We start from the raw sequence: 21,008 nt of genomic DNA, 5'->3' as shown, positions 1-21,008 counted from the left end.
AATACCTACAATGTTTGAAAAGTGATCTACATCCGTCCATCGGCATCAATGCATGACACGAATGCAATGGGAATACTTGGCACCACACTACAACCCAGTTGAAACGAAATGCCGAACTTATTTTGGCCTGCCAATTTAAATACCAGATACTAGCAACACGCCCGAATTGCACTATGTGGCATTCTGAGTAGATTATTTTGATATTTCTTAATGCTTTTACCGCATCTGAGAGCAGTGTTGGCCTAGTGGCTTCAGCGTGCGACTCTCATGCCTGAGGTCGTAGGTTCGATCCCCGGCTGTGCACCAATGGACTTTCTTTCTATGTGCGCATTTGACATTTGCTCGAACGGTGAAGGAAAACATCGTGAGGAAACCGACATGTCTTAGACCCAAAAAAAAGCTTGCCTATTATAGTTAAAAATTATCATGAAACAGATTCAGAAATCTGAGGCCAAGACCTAACGAGGTGGTAGCGCCACTGATTTTTTTTTATTATTCACCGCATCTGTGCATGTAACGATTCTAACCCACTAGCCGATAATTGTAATAGTCAATTTATTTGCAGAAAATTTGTTTTACCGAGTTTAATCTGTATCCGAAATATATATATATTTTTTTTTTATAATTTTATGGCCTGGTAACGAGACCTTTAAGCCAAGTCTTATTTTCGGTATCCGAAATATAATCTTTTGGCAATAGACTAAAATCTTATGTTGTCTTAATTATGAACAGACTTTGCCCAGTAACGATAATTAAGTATACATATTGCTACACTGAAAATTAAACGTTTACCGCGCGTAGTGATAGTAGGGACGCGACAGGCAGTTTGTGAGTTCGCGCCAAAATGTGTTGACGTTTATTTTTTTTTTCGCCGTTTCGGGGTACGAGTTTTATTTGGTAAAAAAATTGTGTGCCAAGTCAGAAGTGTTATTGTAGCCCGTTTTGGACAGTTGCCTTAAAATGGATTCCTGGGGTATATTGAATGTGGACAGTGCAGCAGCTATCATCTCGAGAGATGATACGGGCGCCAGTTTCCGCCGGAAGAATGTGGTAAGTTTTTTTATTTATTACTTCACTAAGAGAAGTTTAATTCTATCACCACGTACATACCTTATTATACCAGCCAACATTATCGGTTATCTCATACTTAGTAAGTGTTTAGTTTAAAAGTATACTTTCCTTGGTCCGAACCTCAGAGAGCTTTTTATTTATATGATAATGATAATAATACATACTAATTAATTCCTACGTAGGTACCTTAAATATTTCTATTCAATTCTTCGAGGATATTTTTAATTTTTATTCACTTTCGTTCATATTTATATAAATTGTAACAAAATTATTATCTCTTTTCTACTTTCCTGCTTCTTCTATTCTTTTTTTTTCGGAATAATTGCCAGTCTGTATCGCCTATTGCCTATTTAGAGATATGCGATCTCGAGATCTCATGTAAAGAAGCTGAGTAAATTCTATCTATAATAACATAAATAACTATGATTAAGAACTAAACAATTTGTGTCACGAAACGAGATGCGAATAGAAATTAATATTTTTCTAACATTGTTCTGACGTCAATCATCAAGATGGAACATGCCAGTTTCATATTAACAGCCAAAATTATAGGCCAAAATAAATAAGGAATATTTGGATACCAAATGCTTTTTAAAGATGTAAAATTGCGATATTATGTTTGTGTAGACGATGTCCCATTATAAACAGAAACCTATCAAGTGGTTAGTATAAAAGGTTTTTACAAATGTTTATAACCATCAACAAAACAACAAAAATTGCGGCACCATATTTTTTCTGACTTGTTTAAAAAAAAAATCGAGGCGTTACAACCTTTTTAGGTCTGGGCCTCAGATTTCTGAATAAGTTTCATGATCATTTTTAAATCTAATAAGCAAGTACCTGACACACGCCGTCGACTTCTTGGGTCTAAGACATGTCGGTTTCCTCACGATGTTTTCCTTCACCGTTCGAGCACATTGAACGAAACACAGCCGGGGATCGAACCTACGACCTCAGGGATGAGAGTCGCACGCTGAATCCACTAGGCCTACACTGCTCTGCTGATTTGTTTAAGCCTGACTTAAAAAAAGGCTTAATCTTTTGTTTTGACGAAATAATAAATATTTACCTAAATAAAAAAATTATTGCGGACCTATCCTAGGTTAATATTTTTTCATATTATAGATACACGGTACGTATATATGAATCAAGTTGTTATAATATCTTGTTAACAATATTACAAGCGTCTACATCTTATCCAAGCCAAGAGACTAGAGCCAGAGTTAAAATTAGCCGATAATAATTAATTAATTAATCTAACTAGGCGTCATGGTCGGCTTACCGGCTACTCGCTATACATATTGACATAATTTGAGTTGAAAAGACATTATATTTTATGATAAATAAAACATTTTATCAAAATTGTCAGGCATATTGTATACAATTTCAGTACTGAAATAGATTAGATATATTGCAGGTCCAGTTTCTGGAAGGAGTTTCAATCTTTAAATGTCAATTTTATTCGAGCTAACTAATCCTTGGATTCAATTCCAGCCTTTAAATCATTTAAAGGATTATACGAATTCAATACTAAGTTCTAGAGACTTTTATACATTATTTTATTGTTCCAAGTTGCAGTGTGTTACCTAACATGTTGATCAAAGAGCCATTTCCTTTAGAGAATTTAGACTTAATCTTTTGTCAAATCTATATTCGACACTTAATTTGAAGTAAAACGTTTGATTAGCGTTGTTTGGTAAGCGATATTGTTTTGTTTTTCCTTTTATTTATAGTAAAGTCAAAAATCATTTATTCATATAACATGTAACACAATGTACACTTCTGAACGACAAAAAAGAAATATACATTAAATGCTTCTAATTATACATTTACTGCCAGTTCTCAAATCAAGGGCGTAGAACGGAAGAGAAGAACTGGCAATAAACTCTCCGCCACACTTTTTAATCGCTAAGTTTTTTTTATACACAACGTTTGTAAGGAGCTGCAACTAGACTATAACTATAACGCTCTTAAACGAAATTTTGACATGAAATGTCGATTGGTAGTGTCCTTGTTTAATTTTGTAGACTTTAGAACGTGAGTCAGAACGGCAGGAAATACCTCGCGACGGCCAAGTGCCAAAATGGTAGACGGGAAAAATTACTGGCATATTTGGGATACTTTATTTTTACAATAAATAGCGTAGAAACATTAATAAACTTCTTGGTTTAAAACTGTGGCGCTACAATCATTTTGTCTCTATTTTTTATTATTTTCCCATCAACCAGAAGGTTACAGAAGTACACACGTCTTCGTTTTTTGGTCTTAGATATGCCTCTCAATATTTTTCTTCCTGTATGAGCAAGTTGATAGACAAAAAAATCCATTACGATGACATGTAATTGAAAATTCCATTGGTAAAAAGCCGGGGATCGAACCTCTACCATGATGCGAGAGTCGCGCGACATGCTTCCATATTGCTAGTAAATATAAAAGAATGCATAGTTGGAACTGCAAGAGAAATATGAGAATCAATTGCTTAGTTATGGATATAAAGAAATTTTATAGTAAAAACCGGCACAGATCTGTATCTGTTTCGTGATTATTTGTTTTTTTTATAATAGGCAGGTGTTCAGGCTTTTGTGTCTGACACAGTTTTTGAGTCAAGGGCTTGCCGGTTCACGATGTTATCTTCACTGTACGAGTGTGTGAAATGCGCACATAGAAAGAAATTGCATTGGTTTACAGCCGGGGATCGAACCTACGACCTCAGGGATGCAGTCGCACACGGATACTACTAGGCCAACAATGCACTTCAAATAATAAATTTAAAAAAATTAAGTACTACTGTTAGTATTTATTCTATTTTATTACCTGTTTGATAACATTACATAGTGAATAAAAAAATAACTTGTATTCTCATTTAAATCTATACTTGGTAACACATTAAATTGGATGAGTACATGACAGTAAACAAGTGTCAATTTGCATTTTATTAGTTCACATTCTTCGCCAAATCGAATATTTCACGAAGACTTTTGCATTTCATTACTTTTTAAGTGAATTCCGCAATTTGTTTGGTCTCCGTCTGGTGACCTTTTAATCACATAAAATATTGTGATGTGTCTTTATATAGATTATAAATATGCTTGTAGAATAACACTTAAAACAGCATAAAAATGATAAATAATTCAGTAAATATTTTTTTGCCAAAATATAATAATAATATAAATAATAATAATAATATAAATAATAATCATACATCGATATATAATGGTAGGGGAGCCCAAGAGGGAATTTCGGGATTTACTAAAGCGCGGCAGATTAATATACAGGGGAATACCTTGTACCCGGTTAAGTACCTCCACAAAACATGAGGCCCATATGTAAGGCCGCCCGTGAAGGATACAGGATCAGATTAGTAAAAAAAAATTGACCATCAGAAATTCTCGAGCGCGTCAGATTAAGGTAGGGTGAGTTAATTACATCCTAAAAAGTGTATATTCCACTAATCTGACAATTTGTGAGTGACGTAAAAAAAGGGGAGGGCAACAAAGTTGTAAAAAAAAACGTCATCTCGACATTCTCGAGCGTAGCTAATATTTTTTTTATTTTGAAGGAAATAATTCAAGAATAATGAAAAATATATACATAATCTGACGATTTCCGCAAGCCGAAATAACAAAAATTCGTCGATAAAGTTAAATGCGTGCAGCTGCATGATGCCTACATTTCCTTAAACCGATCGGAATCTACTAAACGGCGTTCTAAATATTTCCCTCAAAATTACATTTCCTGTGAATTTGAACCGATTCAGACCGATAGATTTTGAGAAATTTTGAAAAATCTCAAAAAAAATAAGTTTTTTTTTTAAGTGCTTTCTTTATCGATCAAATTCAAAAACTAATCCGCCTTTGAGCTTGAAAAACCACGTCGATCGCCACCAAGCTGGTCAAAAGCGGTTGATTCGTTCGAGAGATATCGTGAACGAAAGAAACCCGAAAAAGTGTTTTTTCGGGATTACTCCGAAATTTGTGGTTCGATCAATTAAAATTGATAAAAGAGACAAAACTGCGTCGAACGCCGCCAACCGCGTGAAAATTGCTTGATCCATTCAAAAGTTATTGCGGTTTGAAAATCCCAAAAATATATATCTTAATCTGACGCGCTTGAGTATTTCAAAATGGCGATTTTTTTTTGCACATTATGAAAATGGCCGCGGATTTGCGTCCCATCGAAATCGTCAGATTAGTGAATGAGAGCTTTTTTTTGGTGCACTTAACACTCCCTTAGACAATCTGACGCGCTCGATTAATTTTTTTTTCATTTTCAACCTTTAAATACAACCACCCGCATCATGCAAACGATCAGATTAACATACGTACCTACATTATTAAAAAACGTAGGGCATTGATGCTATCAATATCTGACGCGCTCGAGGATGTCCATGCAACAGTTTTTTTTTACATATTTAACAATCTATAGCCGCTTCCCCCACCGATGTAAAGGTATATATCATATAACATTTTTTTCTTCTTATTATCTAAGCTTTGCATCCCAATAGGTCTCTACGACGCTCGAGTAAATCCCCATTTAGCATCGTGGGCTCCCCTACTATAATAAAATCGAAGACAGAGTATCCTTCACTCGATTAGTTCTACGATGTCCTTTAGTTATATGATTACAGGTACACTAGTATTATCTATTGTTGGAATAACCAGAAAGTATAAATAACAGTCATTGCATGTTCAAAGCAATTGCTTTTAATCTTAAGTGATGTTTTGGCAAACGGATTGCTATTACTCTAATCGATTTGAAATTGATTTATTATTATAAATTGGCCTTTGATCAAATAATAATAACCAAGGATTAAAATGCATTATTTGACACAATTCATGGTTTGAGCTAAATCTCGACACGGGTGACATTAAAAAAGGTGTATGCGCGAACTATCACCTGTATATGTCAAAATACAATACACTTTTAACGTACGAAGCCAGTGGCGTAACAATAGGGTGGCAGGGCTGGCAAAATGCCACGGGCCCCCGACCCAAGAGGGCCCCTGACCAAGAGATATTATGTTGTATTGATGAATGTGAAGTCTCCAATACGTATTAGGCTAGCGTGCGGACTACAGACCATTCCCTCCTAAGAGAGGAGGCCTATGGCCATTAGTGTGATATATACAACGTGTAATTGAGTACGTTGAAAATCTCGAAGTTTATTAAAATTAAACTGAGTGTCGATTTTTACTGGTAAGGCCCCATAAAAAGAATTTGCCACGGGCCCCAGATGGTATAGTTACGCCACTGTATGGGGCTTGAAGTTTCTGAAACTTACCTACTCTTAGGGTGCGTACACAAATTGACTTTAGTATAAGAATATGCTATACCGAGAGTAAGACTTTATTTTATTTAATTACACAAGTGACATTAAATGTGTTTTACCTGCGAAAAATTAACTTTTCCACTAACACCTAAGCAATTTATGACCACTGTTTTACTTTGTGTTTAACAGCAATTATATAATTTAAACAAACATTTTGTAGCGACACCTCTATCTTCTACTAGATAGTACTAATTCTAATAAAGAAGTAAAAAGTTGAATGCCAGTGTTATTTAACGCAACTAATCTAATATTTTCTTACACAGGAGCTACTAACACATAACAAATGCTTCAGCTTATCTACCTGCACGACCCCTTGTCTTCAAAATGGAGGATACGAGTACTGGATATCCCGTTATACCGCTTAGGAGGAAAAAGAGCCAAGTCGGTTTTTCACTTTTTACGTAAGAAATGTGTAGCGTTTCTTTCAATTTGCTCTTTAAAATTAAGTAGGCGTTTATAATTACTTTATTTTCGATCATTACAATCCAAGAGTATCTTTCCATTAAGATATTAGCTTATATACTCTACTTTATACCTAATTTTTATCATATTAAAGTGGGTAGCACCGTCCCATGTAATTATTTAAAGAAATATTTCCAACAATTTTCTAAACAAAATTCACGATTATTTTTACAGGCGTTTGAAATTGTTGAAACGCACGTGGTTTATTCCGCCTCCTCCAACTCTTATTTAATAAAACCTATTTAAATTCGCCTTTTAAATTAAAAACATTTCCGTTTCAAAATAGGTTTTATATAAATTAAAAAGTATTCCAACTGATTCCTACTCAAACCGAGCCGACCAGCTGATTCTAAAATTAACTCGTCTTTTCTTAGATACGACCGTGGTTCCTCCCTAATATCAGTAATATTGTGCATTTTTATACATTTGTAGTGATTAAGTGTAGTTATGGATATACCAACAGATGTTTGGGGACAGCTGGCCCTCGAGGCCAGCCAGGTATATTTGACTGAAGGTGGAATGAGGAGTCCCTTTGCTAATACGGTAAACGATGATATTGTTTGTGTTATTGACCTATTTATGAATTTCTCTAACCTTCCTACACCAATTTATTGAGGTTTTAGATTATTTGTAATTCTATAAAACGTGAGTAAACATATAACACATATATTTGTATATTGTAGAGGACACAACAATATATTTTAAGGTTAAGACTGTTTAGTTTTACTATAGTTAACAGGAAGATTGTTGATTGATCTGTGAAAATAGGTAAAAAATACTTTGTCGACAGTCTTACATCAAAAGCTTGATGTTATATTATTCGAAAATATTTGTTCCAGACTATAGAAAAGCTGCCAGATAAAGTGTTGCTGAACATATTCTGCTACCTCACACATCGGGAAATATGTCGCATGGCCACCGTATGCAAACGTTGGCGAATGGTTGCATATGACACGCGATTGTGGACCCATGTCAGTTTGAGACCAGAGATTTCTGGTTTACACGTTGGTAAGGCCATTCAGAATGTTTAAAAATCTAAACGATTCTTAATAGATTTTAGTGGTTCTAACAGGTTTATTATTACGGTATAAACTGATTTTAAAATTTATTATCTCTTAATGTCTAAATAAGCAGCTCCTATCTACTTACAAATCAAGATAAAAAAATAAATAAATCAATGGCCCTACAACCTTTTTAGGTCCTCAGATTTCTGTATCTTTTTCATGATCATTTGGTAATCTAATAGGCAAGTAGGTGATCAGCCTTCTGTGCCTGACGCACGCCGTTAACTTTTTGGGTCATAGGCAAGCTGGTTTCCTTACGATGTGTTCCTTCACCGTTCGAGCGTATCTTAAATTCATAGAAAGAAAGTCCATTGGTGCACAGCCGGGGATCGAACCTACGACCTCAGGAATGAGAGTCGCACGCTGAAGCTACTAGGCCAACACTTCTGTACAAATCAAGATTAGTTTTTATCCAAAAGTATAGTAAAAATACTATTGTGCATAAAATGTATGTTACAGGCTCCCTAGAATCTCTCCTAGCATTGATTTCGATCAGATTCGGTCCATCTCTTCGCTACATCGAACTCCCGATTGAGCTGATAACCCACACAGTACTCCATGAGTTAGCTGCCAAATGCCCCAATCTGACTCATATGCTACTGGACTTCAGTACTGGTAAGAAATCGTTTGTTTATTAAAACCGAATTATTCCGAAACCACGAATTAATAATTGCGTAAAAAAATCAAAATTAATATTGAAAAAATAAAGCCGTAGTAGTTACTCGTAATTATTTTATAAGAAACAAAATTACGACGTAAAAATAATATTTAAGTGATAAGTTATATTTTTTTACATTTCAAATATAAACATTTGTACCAAAAATAAGAAAAAACAAGAATTTCTAATTCGCTTACAATCGCCCGGAGTTAGTTCTTATCTTGCCTGCTTCTCCACGCGTATTCCATTTGTCCCGTTCCGTAGAACGCGTTTTGGTCTAAGCTCACCAATGTCCAGATTAGGCATTCTGATAAACGAGCTAGGTCTGGATATCCATAGTTGCTCCTCTCACACTATAAAATCGAATTTTGTTTAGTTTTTTGTACTTTTAATTTTTTTGATTAGAAATTGTTTTTTTTTGTAATGTTTGTAATGTTTGTTTTGTTTAATAATTGTTTTGATTGATATTTGTATGATCTCTACATGTATGTCACATTAAAAATTGTATTTTTTGTTTATTTATACCAATGTATTAGTGTGCCGAGCGTTGGCAAGCCTTTTATCAATAAAAAAAAAGATATTCCCATGCCATTTTGTAGACTCACTTATCAATCCTTATTCCTTATTAGTAAATTAGATAAGACTTGAATTACTTATTAGTCTTAAGTTAGGCTAGACCGTAATGTCCCATGATGTCTCAGTGAAGACACATGTAGGGAAAAAAAACTTATCAAGCGACACTTTTGAAATCCTAAAGTAATCATTCATTTCTTTTCAGCGATGCAACTCCATGACTTCTCAGAGATGCAGGCGTTTCCTACGAAGCTGCGTTACCTCTGCATCTGCCTGTCAGAAGTCATCTTCATGGAAGGCTTCATGAGGAAGATTTATAATTTTATCAACGGCCTGGAGATATTGCACCTCATTGGTAAGTTTTATTGAATACAATATAAATTTACAAATTCCTTGGAATAGAAACGGTATAGATATGATAAAGCTTTAATGTGGATCACCTTGATTGGCATCTTCTACAGTCCGCTTCACATTTCATTTGTGAACTAGCGTACCGTTGAATAGACTCCCTGTGGAGGTCTTCCCTGGAAGATCTGGAAGAGCGGCCGACAACGCACCAACTAAAATAGGTGTCCATGGGCTTTTTGGGCGTCCCGTAGGCTCGTTTCTATCCTATAAAAAAAAAGTTTTGTTTGGTAATATAAAGTGTTAGTAATAAATCCAAACATATCGCTAATTGAAACTTATGAGAATTATTTTATTCTTCAGTCTGTATAACCAGACTGAGGAATTGATGACTGATCGTACATTACTTTAATCGGAAAATCTCTTTCAGGCACGTACGAGAAGGTAGAAGAAGAAGAGGAGGAGATCTACGAAGTAATCAACGTACACAAACTCAAGTCGGCCACGCCCAACCTGCGCGTGATTAATTTGTATGGGATCAATTTTGTGGACGATTCGCATATTGATGCTTTCAGCTCTAACTGTATCCAGGTATATCTTACATTGATTTACGCGTGTACCACCAATTTTATAGACTAGACTTGTTGACCACGACTGCTATAAAGTATTTAAAATACTATTAATTATTATATATAATTTTGAAATATTGCTTTAATATGTTCTGTCCTAAGAGTATTTAAAGCTCTAAAAAAACCACACTGATAATAATAATAATAAAACTTGTTTCATGATACAAATATGGTTGTTACGGTATGATATGGTTGTTTTGCCGCGCACCACCACTATGTGGAACCAGCTGCCCACTGAAGTATATCCGAACCAATTCGACTTAGGGTCCTTCAAGAAAAGAGCGTACCAATTCTTGAAAGGTCGGCAACGCACTTGCGAGCCTCCTGGCATTGTGAGTGTCCATGGGCGGCGGTATCACTTAACATCAGATGAGTCTCCTGCCTATTTGCCTCCTATTACATAAAAAAAGGGTGCGTGTACTTATGTACGCGCGTAAGAAGTTATACTTCTTTGGTATTATTAAAAATAGTTTTTGATTGCATGCAAATAATAAATTACAATGAAATAATCAAAGACTGGAAAAGGAGTCATTATAGTCGATAAAGTTCAGTTTACATTTGAAAAATTAAATAAATAAATATTTATTATTATTCTCTTACAGTGTAATATAAATTATATTATTATTCGAATGTTGTGTTTAAATCATGTCCAAAACCGTAGCGTCTTCCGTGGGCAACTTCATTCTGTTAATTTTGTGTCACGGTGCGCGCGCATCGTAAAATTTCACTCTCATAAATTTTTCATAACGCGCCTAAAGAAGTATAACTTCAAAAAAAATAGGGCGTCCATCTTGTGGGTAACTAGCTTACATTAATTTCGATAAATGTAATCTAATCAAACAATTTATGTTTTCAGTTAGAATGTCTAGCAGTGAATTACTGCAATAAGGTAACGGGTTCCACTATGAAGACTCTGTTCCAAAGGTCACGAAGACTCACCTGCTTACTTATGAATGGATGCAGTAAGTAATCTTATTAAACCTAAATGCTTATTATTACTTCATAGACTAAGCCTTTGAGTAGCTAATCTAGTTTGTAGTTAAGCTCCTCCGAAACGGCTTGACCGATTCTCATGAAATTTTGTGTGCATATTGGGTATGTCTGAGAATCGGATAACATCTATTTTTCATCCCCCTAAATGTTAAGGGTAGTCCACCCCTAAATGTTTTTTTTTAATTTTTAGATAAATTATTTATTTTTTTATGATACAGCATTAAAAAATACATACAACCCCTAATTTTAAAATGATATACATGGCAAAACGACGTTTGCCGGATCAGCTAGTAACTTTATAAAGATTGAAATCTTAATGGCATCTGTCTTGGTTTGTTTACAAAAGTAATGTTGAATCAACGTCACTTTAAAGATCAAAGTAACCCCCAATTTCGTTGATTCTTTTAGTAAAATATATCTTCAAGTAAGTTGTATTACAGATATGCAGAACTTATGCGAGTAAATATTATTCCAGGTCTTCAATCAGAATACGTGATGCAGGTGGAGTGGGAAAAGTCTTCGATCCAGGAGTTGGATGTGACAGCTACGGATTTGTCAACTGAATGTTTAATCGACATGCTTAGCAGGATCCCGAACCTTCGATTCCTAAGTGCAGGTCAAATTAATGGGTTCAATGACTCCGTGTTAAAGGCTTGGCTGGAGGCTGGTACTACAAGGTAGGTGCTACACAGAGCATCTTTTTATTTTCGCGACTGAATTGATACTACTCTACTGTGTTAAATTATATCCCATTTTAAACATCATCTGTTCATTGTCAAAACTTTTTTTTTAAATTAATAAAATACTTAGTTGAACATTTCTTAAAAATTTTGACTAATTACGTGAGAACATACGATGATGAGATTGTAGGTATTCTACGCGTCAAGTTATTTTGAATCATTTATTTTTCTAATTATATAATATAAGTGCGAAAATAAATATAAACTTTGATAGAACGAAAGTTATGAAACACTTTTATTTAAATATGTCCAAAAATAAAATATAGATCACTGCCGTGTAATACTTTCAAGGGGAAGATGGTAATTTTTTTAAAGGCAAGGTGCCTTTATAGTGTGGGAGAGTATTTAGACCATAAATTTTTAAAAAATTATAAATAACTTTACTGTTCTTATTATTATGATATTTGCATGCACCACAATGTACCACTTTCTTTGAAAATAAACATCGTAACGTTTTACAAAAGGACCCCCCCCCAAATTCGTTACGTAATACTTGAACGCTACCTTTTCATGATGCCCAATAATTAAACAAATTTGTTTAAATATCTTTAATTTTATAATCATTTTTTACACAGAAGAATCATCATCATATAACGAATCTCAATCTTTTTCAGGAGTCTTTTAGCCCTGGATGTGGACTCGTCTGACAACTTGTCGGATGACGCGTTGCATCGCTTCCTGTCTCGTGTTGGGGCACAACTGTCGGGTCTGGTGCTAAGTGGGATGCCCCATATCACTGATCAGCTATGGCAGAGTGTTCTTCAGCTTCTTACTAATGCTAAGTAAATATGCGTAAACATACCCTTGTCTTGCTAAAACGGGTTCTCGACCGATATTTTTTTAGATGAATTTTAGATGGTTCATCAATTCCGTAAAGATTTCATAAATTTGACCAGTAATTCTATTCCCATTTTTAAATAACATATATATTAAAAACAATAACTACGAAATACATAATTTATCTTGGATTTTTTACTAATTTATATGCATCAATCATCATCAAATAATCGAAAAATTTATTTTTAAAAATTAAAAAAAATATATATTATTTAAAAGGTTGTTCCAGTAGCACTATAGACCAGTCCTTAGGCTTCAAGTAGGTTATATCAGTATCAGCCGTATAAGTTAGGATTTCCGTTAGGATGGAATAACAAATTACTTTTTGTATATTAGTCCATTGAAATGTTTCTTAGGCTGAATATTTGATAGAGGACACAATTTTATTTATGGGACATGTAGGGGGGTCAATACAAGCTTAAAAAAATAGGCCGCCATCTTGGAAAAAGGGATGAAAACACGTTTTTGGCTATATATTATCCCTAAACTATCCATCGGACAAAAAATTTATAAAGACATATTTTGTAGGAAATCGCTTTGCCTACAATTATGTATGTGTAACTTTTTATCATAAATCCAAAAAGTTTACTTAAGTAAAAAAAATAACTAAAAATTTCTTTTTTTGCTTAATAACTTTTTTCTTTTGATTTTATCAATGGGCCCTCCCTCAATTGTAACATTTCAATGGACTATACATGCCTTCATTACTTACGGATTTAAAAATACATTTCAGGATACTAATAATGGGTACACAGGAAAGACTCGGTGTCAACATTCACGTGGACCAGGTGAGAAATAGTTATCACTTATCATCGCTTTAAACGCAGTTAAAATTAGGAGATTAATAAAATAATCTTTCATGTAAGTAAATTACGAAAAATTTCACTAGAGGATTTTTTTTGAATGAAATATTAAATCAAGAATCCATCAACTCGTTTACAAAATGCATTTTAATTAAATACTTTTTTAATTTAGTTAATGGACGGCATTGCCAATAGCTGCCCCAACTTAGAGCGGCTGGAGCTGCGCTGGGATCCTGAAAACCTACGTTTTAGTGACAAGAGTCAGAAGGCAATCGATGTTTTGCGTGTGAAATGTCTTAAACTCAAGAGTCTTGTGCTAAGGTATGACGTTACTGTTTTTTTAATCTTAATTTAAAGAGATATGGAAATTACTTAATTTGGATTTTCATATTTGGTGATTACGTCAACAGTAATTATTTACTTTTTTACACATTGTCTATGCTCGTAAACGAAATGCATTTTCGAGGATTCCTACAAAAAAATAATACGTTTATGTACTATTATTTTTGAGAGCTTTGCTTACTTTTGCTGACAAGAGAGGGAGGGGCGATAAATTGCTGTAAATCTGCTTACATAATACTTGAACAGCCCCTTAGACTACTATTCAAAAAAAAGAAAAGTTTATTAGACAATTTATGATTTCTACGTTCTTTTTTATTCTTCTTTTTCTTAAAAAAGCACATAGAATCTGTGCGGTAAGAGAGCATTCGTGGGATTTAGTCACAGTAGTGCTAAGTAGTTGTTAACAAACTTCAAAACTTAAAGGTCTTTATAATATAATATATTACTTTAATCATCTCGATAGTAAATATGAATAAATAAAAGTATATAATTTTGTTTAATAAAAGAAATGACGCAAGTAAAATTTCGCAAAAACTGCCACGCTGATTCTCTTTCGGCACTCTAATTGTTAATTTTTATAGAGAAACTAGGTATTTTGGCAAATAATGTGGTAATGTACCTATGCTAAAGTTGTTGCCATCAACATCTCCTTGACTTATAGGAGCTTTAGAGTAAAGCGTTTCATGTTGCACAGATTACCGTTATGAGCCTTACAATCTAAAATATTTTTTATTTCAGTGATGGCCGCTACTACGAGATCGTGAAAGCAAACTTTGAGCGCGCGGATCGTACCACCGTCGTTCGGACGTCTACCAACTGCCGTGTTTCCAATTATTACCTCTTGTCTAATTATAAAGATCTTATATTTAATTAAAAACATTTACTACTTTATTTGTATTTACTCTTAGACCTGATTGTAAATTATTTTCACTAGCAACAACCTCTTAATTTCTGTTTTGATGCAATAAAAAAAAAAACTCAATAAAACGACTCGCTACTACTAAATTATAGTTTATTTACATTTTAGTGAGAAAATTACTATTTTTATATTTTGATATCATTTAGACTCTGTATATTAAAAGCTATTTCTAAAACTATTTACAAATAGCTCCGCATATAGACATCAATATTTTTGTTTGCACTAGCAATTTTCGCAGATTTTAGACAACAATAGGAAATCGCCACAAGCGTCCGGTACTTACACCTAATCACACATCATCCATCACAAAGACAAATTTTTAATCACAGTTGCACCTGATAAAATATACAAAAATACCACTGAAAAAACACGATTAAACTATGTTTAAATTATTCTAAATTGAGTAAGTCTTCATCGGTCAGTCATCTTACACCTTCACCAAGCAAGAGATCGGGATCTTCGTCGTCCAAGAGAATGTTCTGATTACTGTTATCTTCATTGCTAGCCTCTGAATTGTTGTCCTTGGTCGGATCATTGTCTATCTTATAAAGAATGTCATGGCAAAGCGGACAGCGGTCCTGCACATAGAGCCACTTTCTTAGGCAAACTCCATGGAAGAAGTGATTGCAACGCGTAATTTTGGCCGAGTGCATCTCCTGGTAGCAGATGGCGCACACGTCATCCAAACGATCGAGCTGCTGTACTGAAGCCTCTCTTAGCGAGTTTATCTTATTAACTGCCGTTCGTCGTTTCATAAATACCGACCAACCGGCGCGCGCTTCACACCAAATATTGAAGTAGGCGTGAATACACATCATGACCGCTCGAATCGCTCCTCCAGATTCGAACAGCAGAATCCAAGCGCCATTAAAGAACAAGAAGATTCCAAAGCAAAACTCTATTGTGTTCCCGAACGCGCGTATGTAATAAACATAATCGTCCAACTGTTCCCAGAATGTACTTCTGTATGCGTCTATTAAAAATAGGGAGTATATCATGAGGCTAACTATTACTTTCACGATAACTTCGATGCTAAAAGCGCTGACGGCCAAAAGCCAGGTAGAAATCGTGTGCTGTGACCATAGATATACTAGTAATGAGATCGGGAACGTTATTAGAAAGGCGCAAACGCCTAATGCTCTCACGTGCCGGTGGGTGCTAGGGTTGTGCGAAGCGCTTAGCGACATTAACATAGGGTTAACAATATTGTGCAAGAAGTGTAACAGGGCCGTGAACAGCAAACAGAAATTTCGGCATAATCTTACGAATCGCTTCTCGGGATTCAAAGTTGTCAAACCAGTCTGCAAGGCGAGTATATAGAAAAGGATAGCAGACACAGTTCCTATACTCTTGTCTTCTTCTTCATCTGTCAGCAGGATCCACTGGAAGAAGCTCCCGATATAATGACAGAAGAAGGAGATAACGGAGGTCATGCCGAGAACGGCGGTGATAGTCTCACATCCTGTTACTAGCAAAGATTTAGCCATCGAGGCGACAGACTGGACCGCTAGTAATGTGGAGACTTTTAATCCTTCATCGCTGTCTTCATCGTAGTTTTCCATGAGAAGTAACATAGCATGTTCCGCAACTCTCAGCACCCAAAACACTCTCAGTACACAAGGAATATTTAAACGAATCCATTCAGTTTCCACAAGAGCAGATAGCCCGAAGTTGCTTACAAATAGCCGCCCATGTTGATACCCAGCGTAGATTACTTGTATGACGTCATAAGCTGATGACCAAAGGACATATTTGACTAGACACAGAGGTAAAAGCACTGAGAACACTGGGGAATGATGTAAAAGATGAGGAGGTACTGGGAGCATTGCCAAAAATGATGGTGCCATGAACGCGATCGGTAATAACTTCTGGACTGTCTGTTGGCGCGGTCCGAGGTGAACATTTCTGAAGATAACTGATAGGGTGAACTGTATCGCGAAGTTTTGTATGACCAGGATACCTGGGCCATCGAGGTCAAGTAGGTTCTTGAGGTTTAGGTTGAGAATATCTTCGAGAATACTCGCACAGGGTTGAGTGGTTGCCGCAGATAAGGTCAGTGCCTGGATTTGCTTGATAGCAGATACATTAGTCCAGTAGGAGATGAAGACAATACCGAGGGACATCAAGTAGAGGTACACTATAATCAGGTGTTTCGTGCACAACACGAAAATGCAGAGGGCTGACATACATCCTGGAAAAAGAGAAAATTTGTTAAAGTGTTAATATTTTAGGAACCCTTAATGAGTCGAGGAAATTGCAAGAATTTAAGTTATTACGAAAGAAAATTAGCAACGAAATACATAAAGTATAAATTAAATCACTCATTATTATCTAAGACATTCCTTTATCTTTACATGACATATTATATCCTTATAAGTTACCTTGAATACGCTAATTTATTTTATAATTTATGAATTTACAATGAAATCTAACAATACAAACATTACGCAGTCCATAATTAAAGGTCATAGCAGAATTAATATATTTTATAAACCAACAAATTATCTTGCAAACATTAAATAATGTTACTTTTTAAGCATCTACCTATTTCAATTCTTCTTCTGGCATGGGATGCTGAGAAGAGATCTCTTATTACCGATAAGGCCACCTTACAAGTTACCTTATATAATTATTTGTTTTAAGGATATTGTTAAATCATGTGCAAAAAATTATGAAAGTAGTGGAAGTTTAGAAACAGAGATAAGAGTTTGCCAATTTCTTTTGTTTATTATTGGAAATATTAATATTGATATCATCGAGTCCGTAGGTATCTGTATTCTGTAATTTTTTTAAAGAAGTAATGTCTTATAAATTCGCATAATGAAACTAAATGAACGAAGATATATATAAGCGTAGATATCCCGTTACATCATTACTTAGTTCTCGCATTTGTAATTTAATTCGAAGATAATACGTCCTTCCTGTTTATAAAGGTAGGTTTGTTTAAGCCGACTTAAAACGACGGTATATCAGTTTGTTACGTGTGACGTGATTTTGTGAATGTCATCATGACTGTGATTTTATATCGATTTTTATCTTTATTGTTTAGAATAATAATGATTCAAGCAAATGGTTTGAAAGTTCTCTTTTTCGTTCCAAACCAGTAACGATTTTTTGCTTATTGGAATGTTTAGACACAATAACAGAAAAAAATATTTGCTTATTACAACGCTTTGTATACGAAATTAAAACTAACCGAGGTGTTACTTACTTAATACATACTTGATTTCATTGACCTTAGTCGAGTAGGTCACGAACGCCGAACCAATTATTTAAAAAACGCGTTTAATTTCGTGATGTACAACAAATGTAGGTAGTCTTTTTATACTCAAGAGATCATTGACTTCAAATACTTTATAAATTCACAAAAACTACATTAACATTTAACAGTTAGTCTTCCCATTTTATCACTACAGATTGACCATTCACAGTGAGTAAAATTAACCGACTTATTACAATGTTTTTAGAATTAATTAAAAATAATAATTTCTCAGTTATTACCTACACACATTTTGGTCTGGCCTATTTGTAGTAAAATCACAAAAAAAATCTTTAAATTTATTGAATACAAATTATATTCTGTCCTAAAATAGTCAATTAGTTTGTAAGAATAATATTTCCATAGTTTGAAGGTGTTAGTGGAACTTGAATAAATATAGCCAACAAACATAAATTTGAGTATAAATTGGTATTTATAACTGTTTCTTGCAAAAATTAAACTGGTTTTTATGACATTGTAAAGTTATTTCATATGAAATAAAGAAAGTATAAATTAGTGCATCTGGCTGTTAAAAATCATATTTTAGCTAGTCAAACTAAAAAAATAGTGGAACCATTCTGTACCACTTAATAATATTACTAATATTAAGATAAATACAATTTTGCCAATAATTAACATTTTCAAAAAGGTGAATATAATATACATATATACTCCTATTACTACTACCAATTAAGAAATGTTGGCCTAATAGCTAAAGCCAGCCACAAGTCGCTGGCGGCACCTTGGCTTCTTCCAAAGAGCAAAATTATCACTAGTATTTGGTAGATATGCAATAAAAGGAAACAGGCACATCTTAATCATAATAATGTCTAACTGTGTTGGTCACAGAATTCAAATTCTTGCCTTTAAAGAGAAAAAATATTAAAGAAATAGATGCAATCTTTGAAGAGTTGAAACATAGTATTAGAACATACTTAATACCAGCAAATATCCATGAAACACGCCTAAAGTTGGTTTTAACATCTATATCCGCAAACTATAGACTCTAAAAAGAGGTATCAGTTGAACTTGGTTATTTGATCCCATACTAAAAAGTAGAGTCTGAAATGATAGGGTGACCTAAATTTACCTGATAATTAATGCCATTTTTGATAATATAAACATTAACTTCACATGATTTACAGAAATCATAAGATATTGTCATCACCTTACCCATACAATGTTTAGTAAAGTTTGGCATAATAACACTTTTAAAAGACCAAAATAAATTATATTTATGAAAATGACTAAAGGTATGATTGATCTACCATTACCCTGTTAATTAGAAGTAATTAAGTGCTCACAGAGAAAGAAGGAATGTAACTTTATTGTGACCCTTTCATTTTATCTCATAGGTAAATATTTACCTTTTCTTTACTTTTAATTAGCTGATAATTAACTCAAGGAGATTCTACTAAATTATTTTGAGAATGAAAATGATAACTATAATAGGTACTAACAGGTTGCTAAGTGGTTAGGACTAAGGATGGCAATTGCGAAACATTTCAACTATTGCAATGCTTGCGAAACACTCACCTAAACAGCAGACGAGAAATTTTAGGAATATGAAGAAAAACGCGTTGTAGAAATTGGCGTCGTAATAGATAGCCTCTGCATCCGAAATATCGACGTGGTCGTCAGTGACGTTGGAAAGGACGGACACTTCTTCGCCGGTGGACACGGGCAGGCCCAAGCTGATCTTGAGGAACTCATCGACAACAAACAGCGGCGGTACCCGTAGCAACACTTCCACCAGCGCTAGGGCCTTCGACCGCAACGACATTATTCATTTATGTAAAATTTTATACCCCTAATTTACCAATAGCCGTTAAACGGCAGCTCTGACACAAGCTTATTTGTGCGATATTTTTCTATTCTATTTTGGGATTACGTGTTTTTAAAATAATATATATGACTGAAATTTTTACTACACAAAAATCTGACGTTTCGAAATTTGGTTACTAGTCTTAAAAAATCACAGACTATTAGTTATCTCAAAAATAATAAATAATCAGTGTTGCCAGCTGTCAATAATAGAAGTGCGCTGTATTTGGCTATTCCAAAAAGTAGCATTCACATTGCATTCTAAAGATAATGTTTTCAGGATCTTATTTATTATATTTTAGATTATAAGTGCGACTACGAAAGTGCTAAAAGTTGGTAAAAAACATTACGTCATGCTTACGACAATTTCTTATAGGGCGCTATGATTTGCATAACATAAAAAAAATCAATTGTATATATATTAATTACTGTTCTTAATCATAATATTATGACGTGAGAAAAATAAATCAAAAGAATACCAATTGTATTTTTAACGCCATCTCACGCATATTCATGGTACTAGTAGGGTAATTAATCAGAGCTTCTTATAAAAGGATACAAAATGTGTTTGTGCTAAATACATGCGAACAGTCAAGTTTTAGCTTATTATTAATATTAATTTAAGGGATTTAATGAGAAAGATTTAAAGAATAATAAAATTTAATTTATATCTTTGGTGTGTATATTGGATAATGTACTATTTTAAAGAAATCGCGCTATATATAGGTTGCCGCGATTATTATATATTTCATATGCCTGGCGATATTTTAAGAACTGTCTTAGTTAAAATAGGACAGCCGACCTCTACCTCTCTCTCTCAACCGAACTAAACGCCTGTCTTTGGCAACAATTATATCGAAATGGTATATAACACTTAATTTAGCAAATATATAAAGTCAAACGATACTTAACTATTTCGGCTTCAGACCTGGGTCATCCACATACATATTTATTTTGGTCTTATGTAAACTATTTTTAAAACGTGAGATCGCTTATTTCTGTTTCTTCTTTTGGACCTGAGTAGGACATCGTTTTTTATTGTGATTTGGAAAAAGAAACGTTTATTCATGATACCAAAAATATCCCAAAATATTGGTACCAATAGTGTGCGGAAGGGTGACCTATCGGTTTTGTATAAGATGAAGTGTGGACTGAAGCAGG

General features: G+C 34.2%; 2 protein-coding genes across 4 annotated transcripts; one reads left to right on the top strand and one right to left on the bottom strand.

Moving 5' to 3' along the window:
- Positions 1 to 803: 803 nt before the first annotated feature.
- Positions 804 to 14,736, top strand: LOC125054380 (F-box/LRR-repeat protein 2). 3 transcript variants are annotated; one of them, XM_047656237.1, is made up of 12 exons: positions 925 to 1,050; positions 6,663 to 6,780; positions 7,701 to 7,869; positions 8,385 to 8,540; positions 9,362 to 9,511; positions 9,932 to 10,092; positions 10,987 to 11,092; positions 11,599 to 11,800; positions 12,478 to 12,645; positions 13,434 to 13,488; positions 13,676 to 13,824; positions 14,584 to 14,736. In XM_047656237.1, exons 2-12 carry the CDS (start codon positions 6,724 to 6,726, stop codon positions 14,717 to 14,719), a joined length of 1,509 nt encoding a protein of 502 aa, XP_047512193.1. In that variant the 5' UTR covers positions 925 to 1,050; positions 6,663 to 6,723; the 3' UTR covers positions 14,720 to 14,736. The 3 variants fall into 3 exon arrangements, with proteins under 3 accessions (XP_047512192.1, XP_047512193.1, XP_047512191.1); XM_047656236.1 differs by lacking the exon at positions 6,663 to 6,780 and having other exon boundaries at positions 804 to 1,050; XM_047656235.1 differs by lacking the exons at positions 925 to 1,050; positions 6,663 to 6,780 and adding an exon at positions 7,223 to 7,404.
- Positions 14,737 to 14,840: 104 nt separating this feature from the next.
- On the bottom strand, positions 14,841 to 19,993 carry LOC125054379 (protein TRC8 homolog). The gene is made up of 2 exons (XM_047656234.1): positions 19,560 to 19,993; positions 14,841 to 16,955 (listed from the first exon to the last, which is right to left on the bottom strand). The coding sequence occupies exons 1-2, from the start codon at positions 19,804 to 19,806 to the stop codon at positions 15,187 to 15,189; spliced, it is 2,016 nt and encodes a 671-aa protein (XP_047512190.1). The 5' UTR covers positions 19,807 to 19,993; the 3' UTR covers positions 14,841 to 15,186.
- Between the last annotated feature and the right edge of the window lie 1,015 nt (positions 19,994 to 21,008).

Source organism: Pieris napi, chromosome 12, assembly GCF_905475465.1.
Source record: "Pieris napi chromosome 12, ilPieNapi1.2, whole genome shotgun sequence".
Classification (NCBI taxonomy): domain Eukaryota; kingdom Metazoa; phylum Arthropoda; class Insecta; order Lepidoptera; family Pieridae; genus Pieris; species Pieris napi.
Note: the sequence above shows the minus strand (reverse complement) of the source record. Positions and strands in the feature narration are given on the sequence as shown.

Coding starts and splice junctions, on each gene's coding strand:
- LOC125054380 (XM_047656235.1), top strand. CDS start 7,309: ATGGATATACCAACAGATGTTTGGGGACAGCTGGCCCTCGAGGCCAGC. Junction 8,541..9,361: donor GCTACTGGACTTCAGTACTG/GTAAGAAATCGT, acceptor ATTTCTTTTCAG/CGATGCAACTCCATGACTTC. Junction 9,512..9,931: donor GGAGATATTGCACCTCATTG/GTAAGTTTTATT, acceptor AATCTCTTTCAG/GCACGTACGAGAAGGTAGAA.
- LOC125054379 (XM_047656234.1), bottom strand. CDS start 19,806: ATGTCGTTGCGGTCGAAGGCCCTAGCGCTGGTGGAAGTGTTGCTACGG. Junction 16,956..19,559: donor ATTTCTCGTCTGCTGTTTAG/GTGAGTGTTTCG, acceptor CTCTTTTTCCAG/GATGTATGTCAGCCCTCTGC.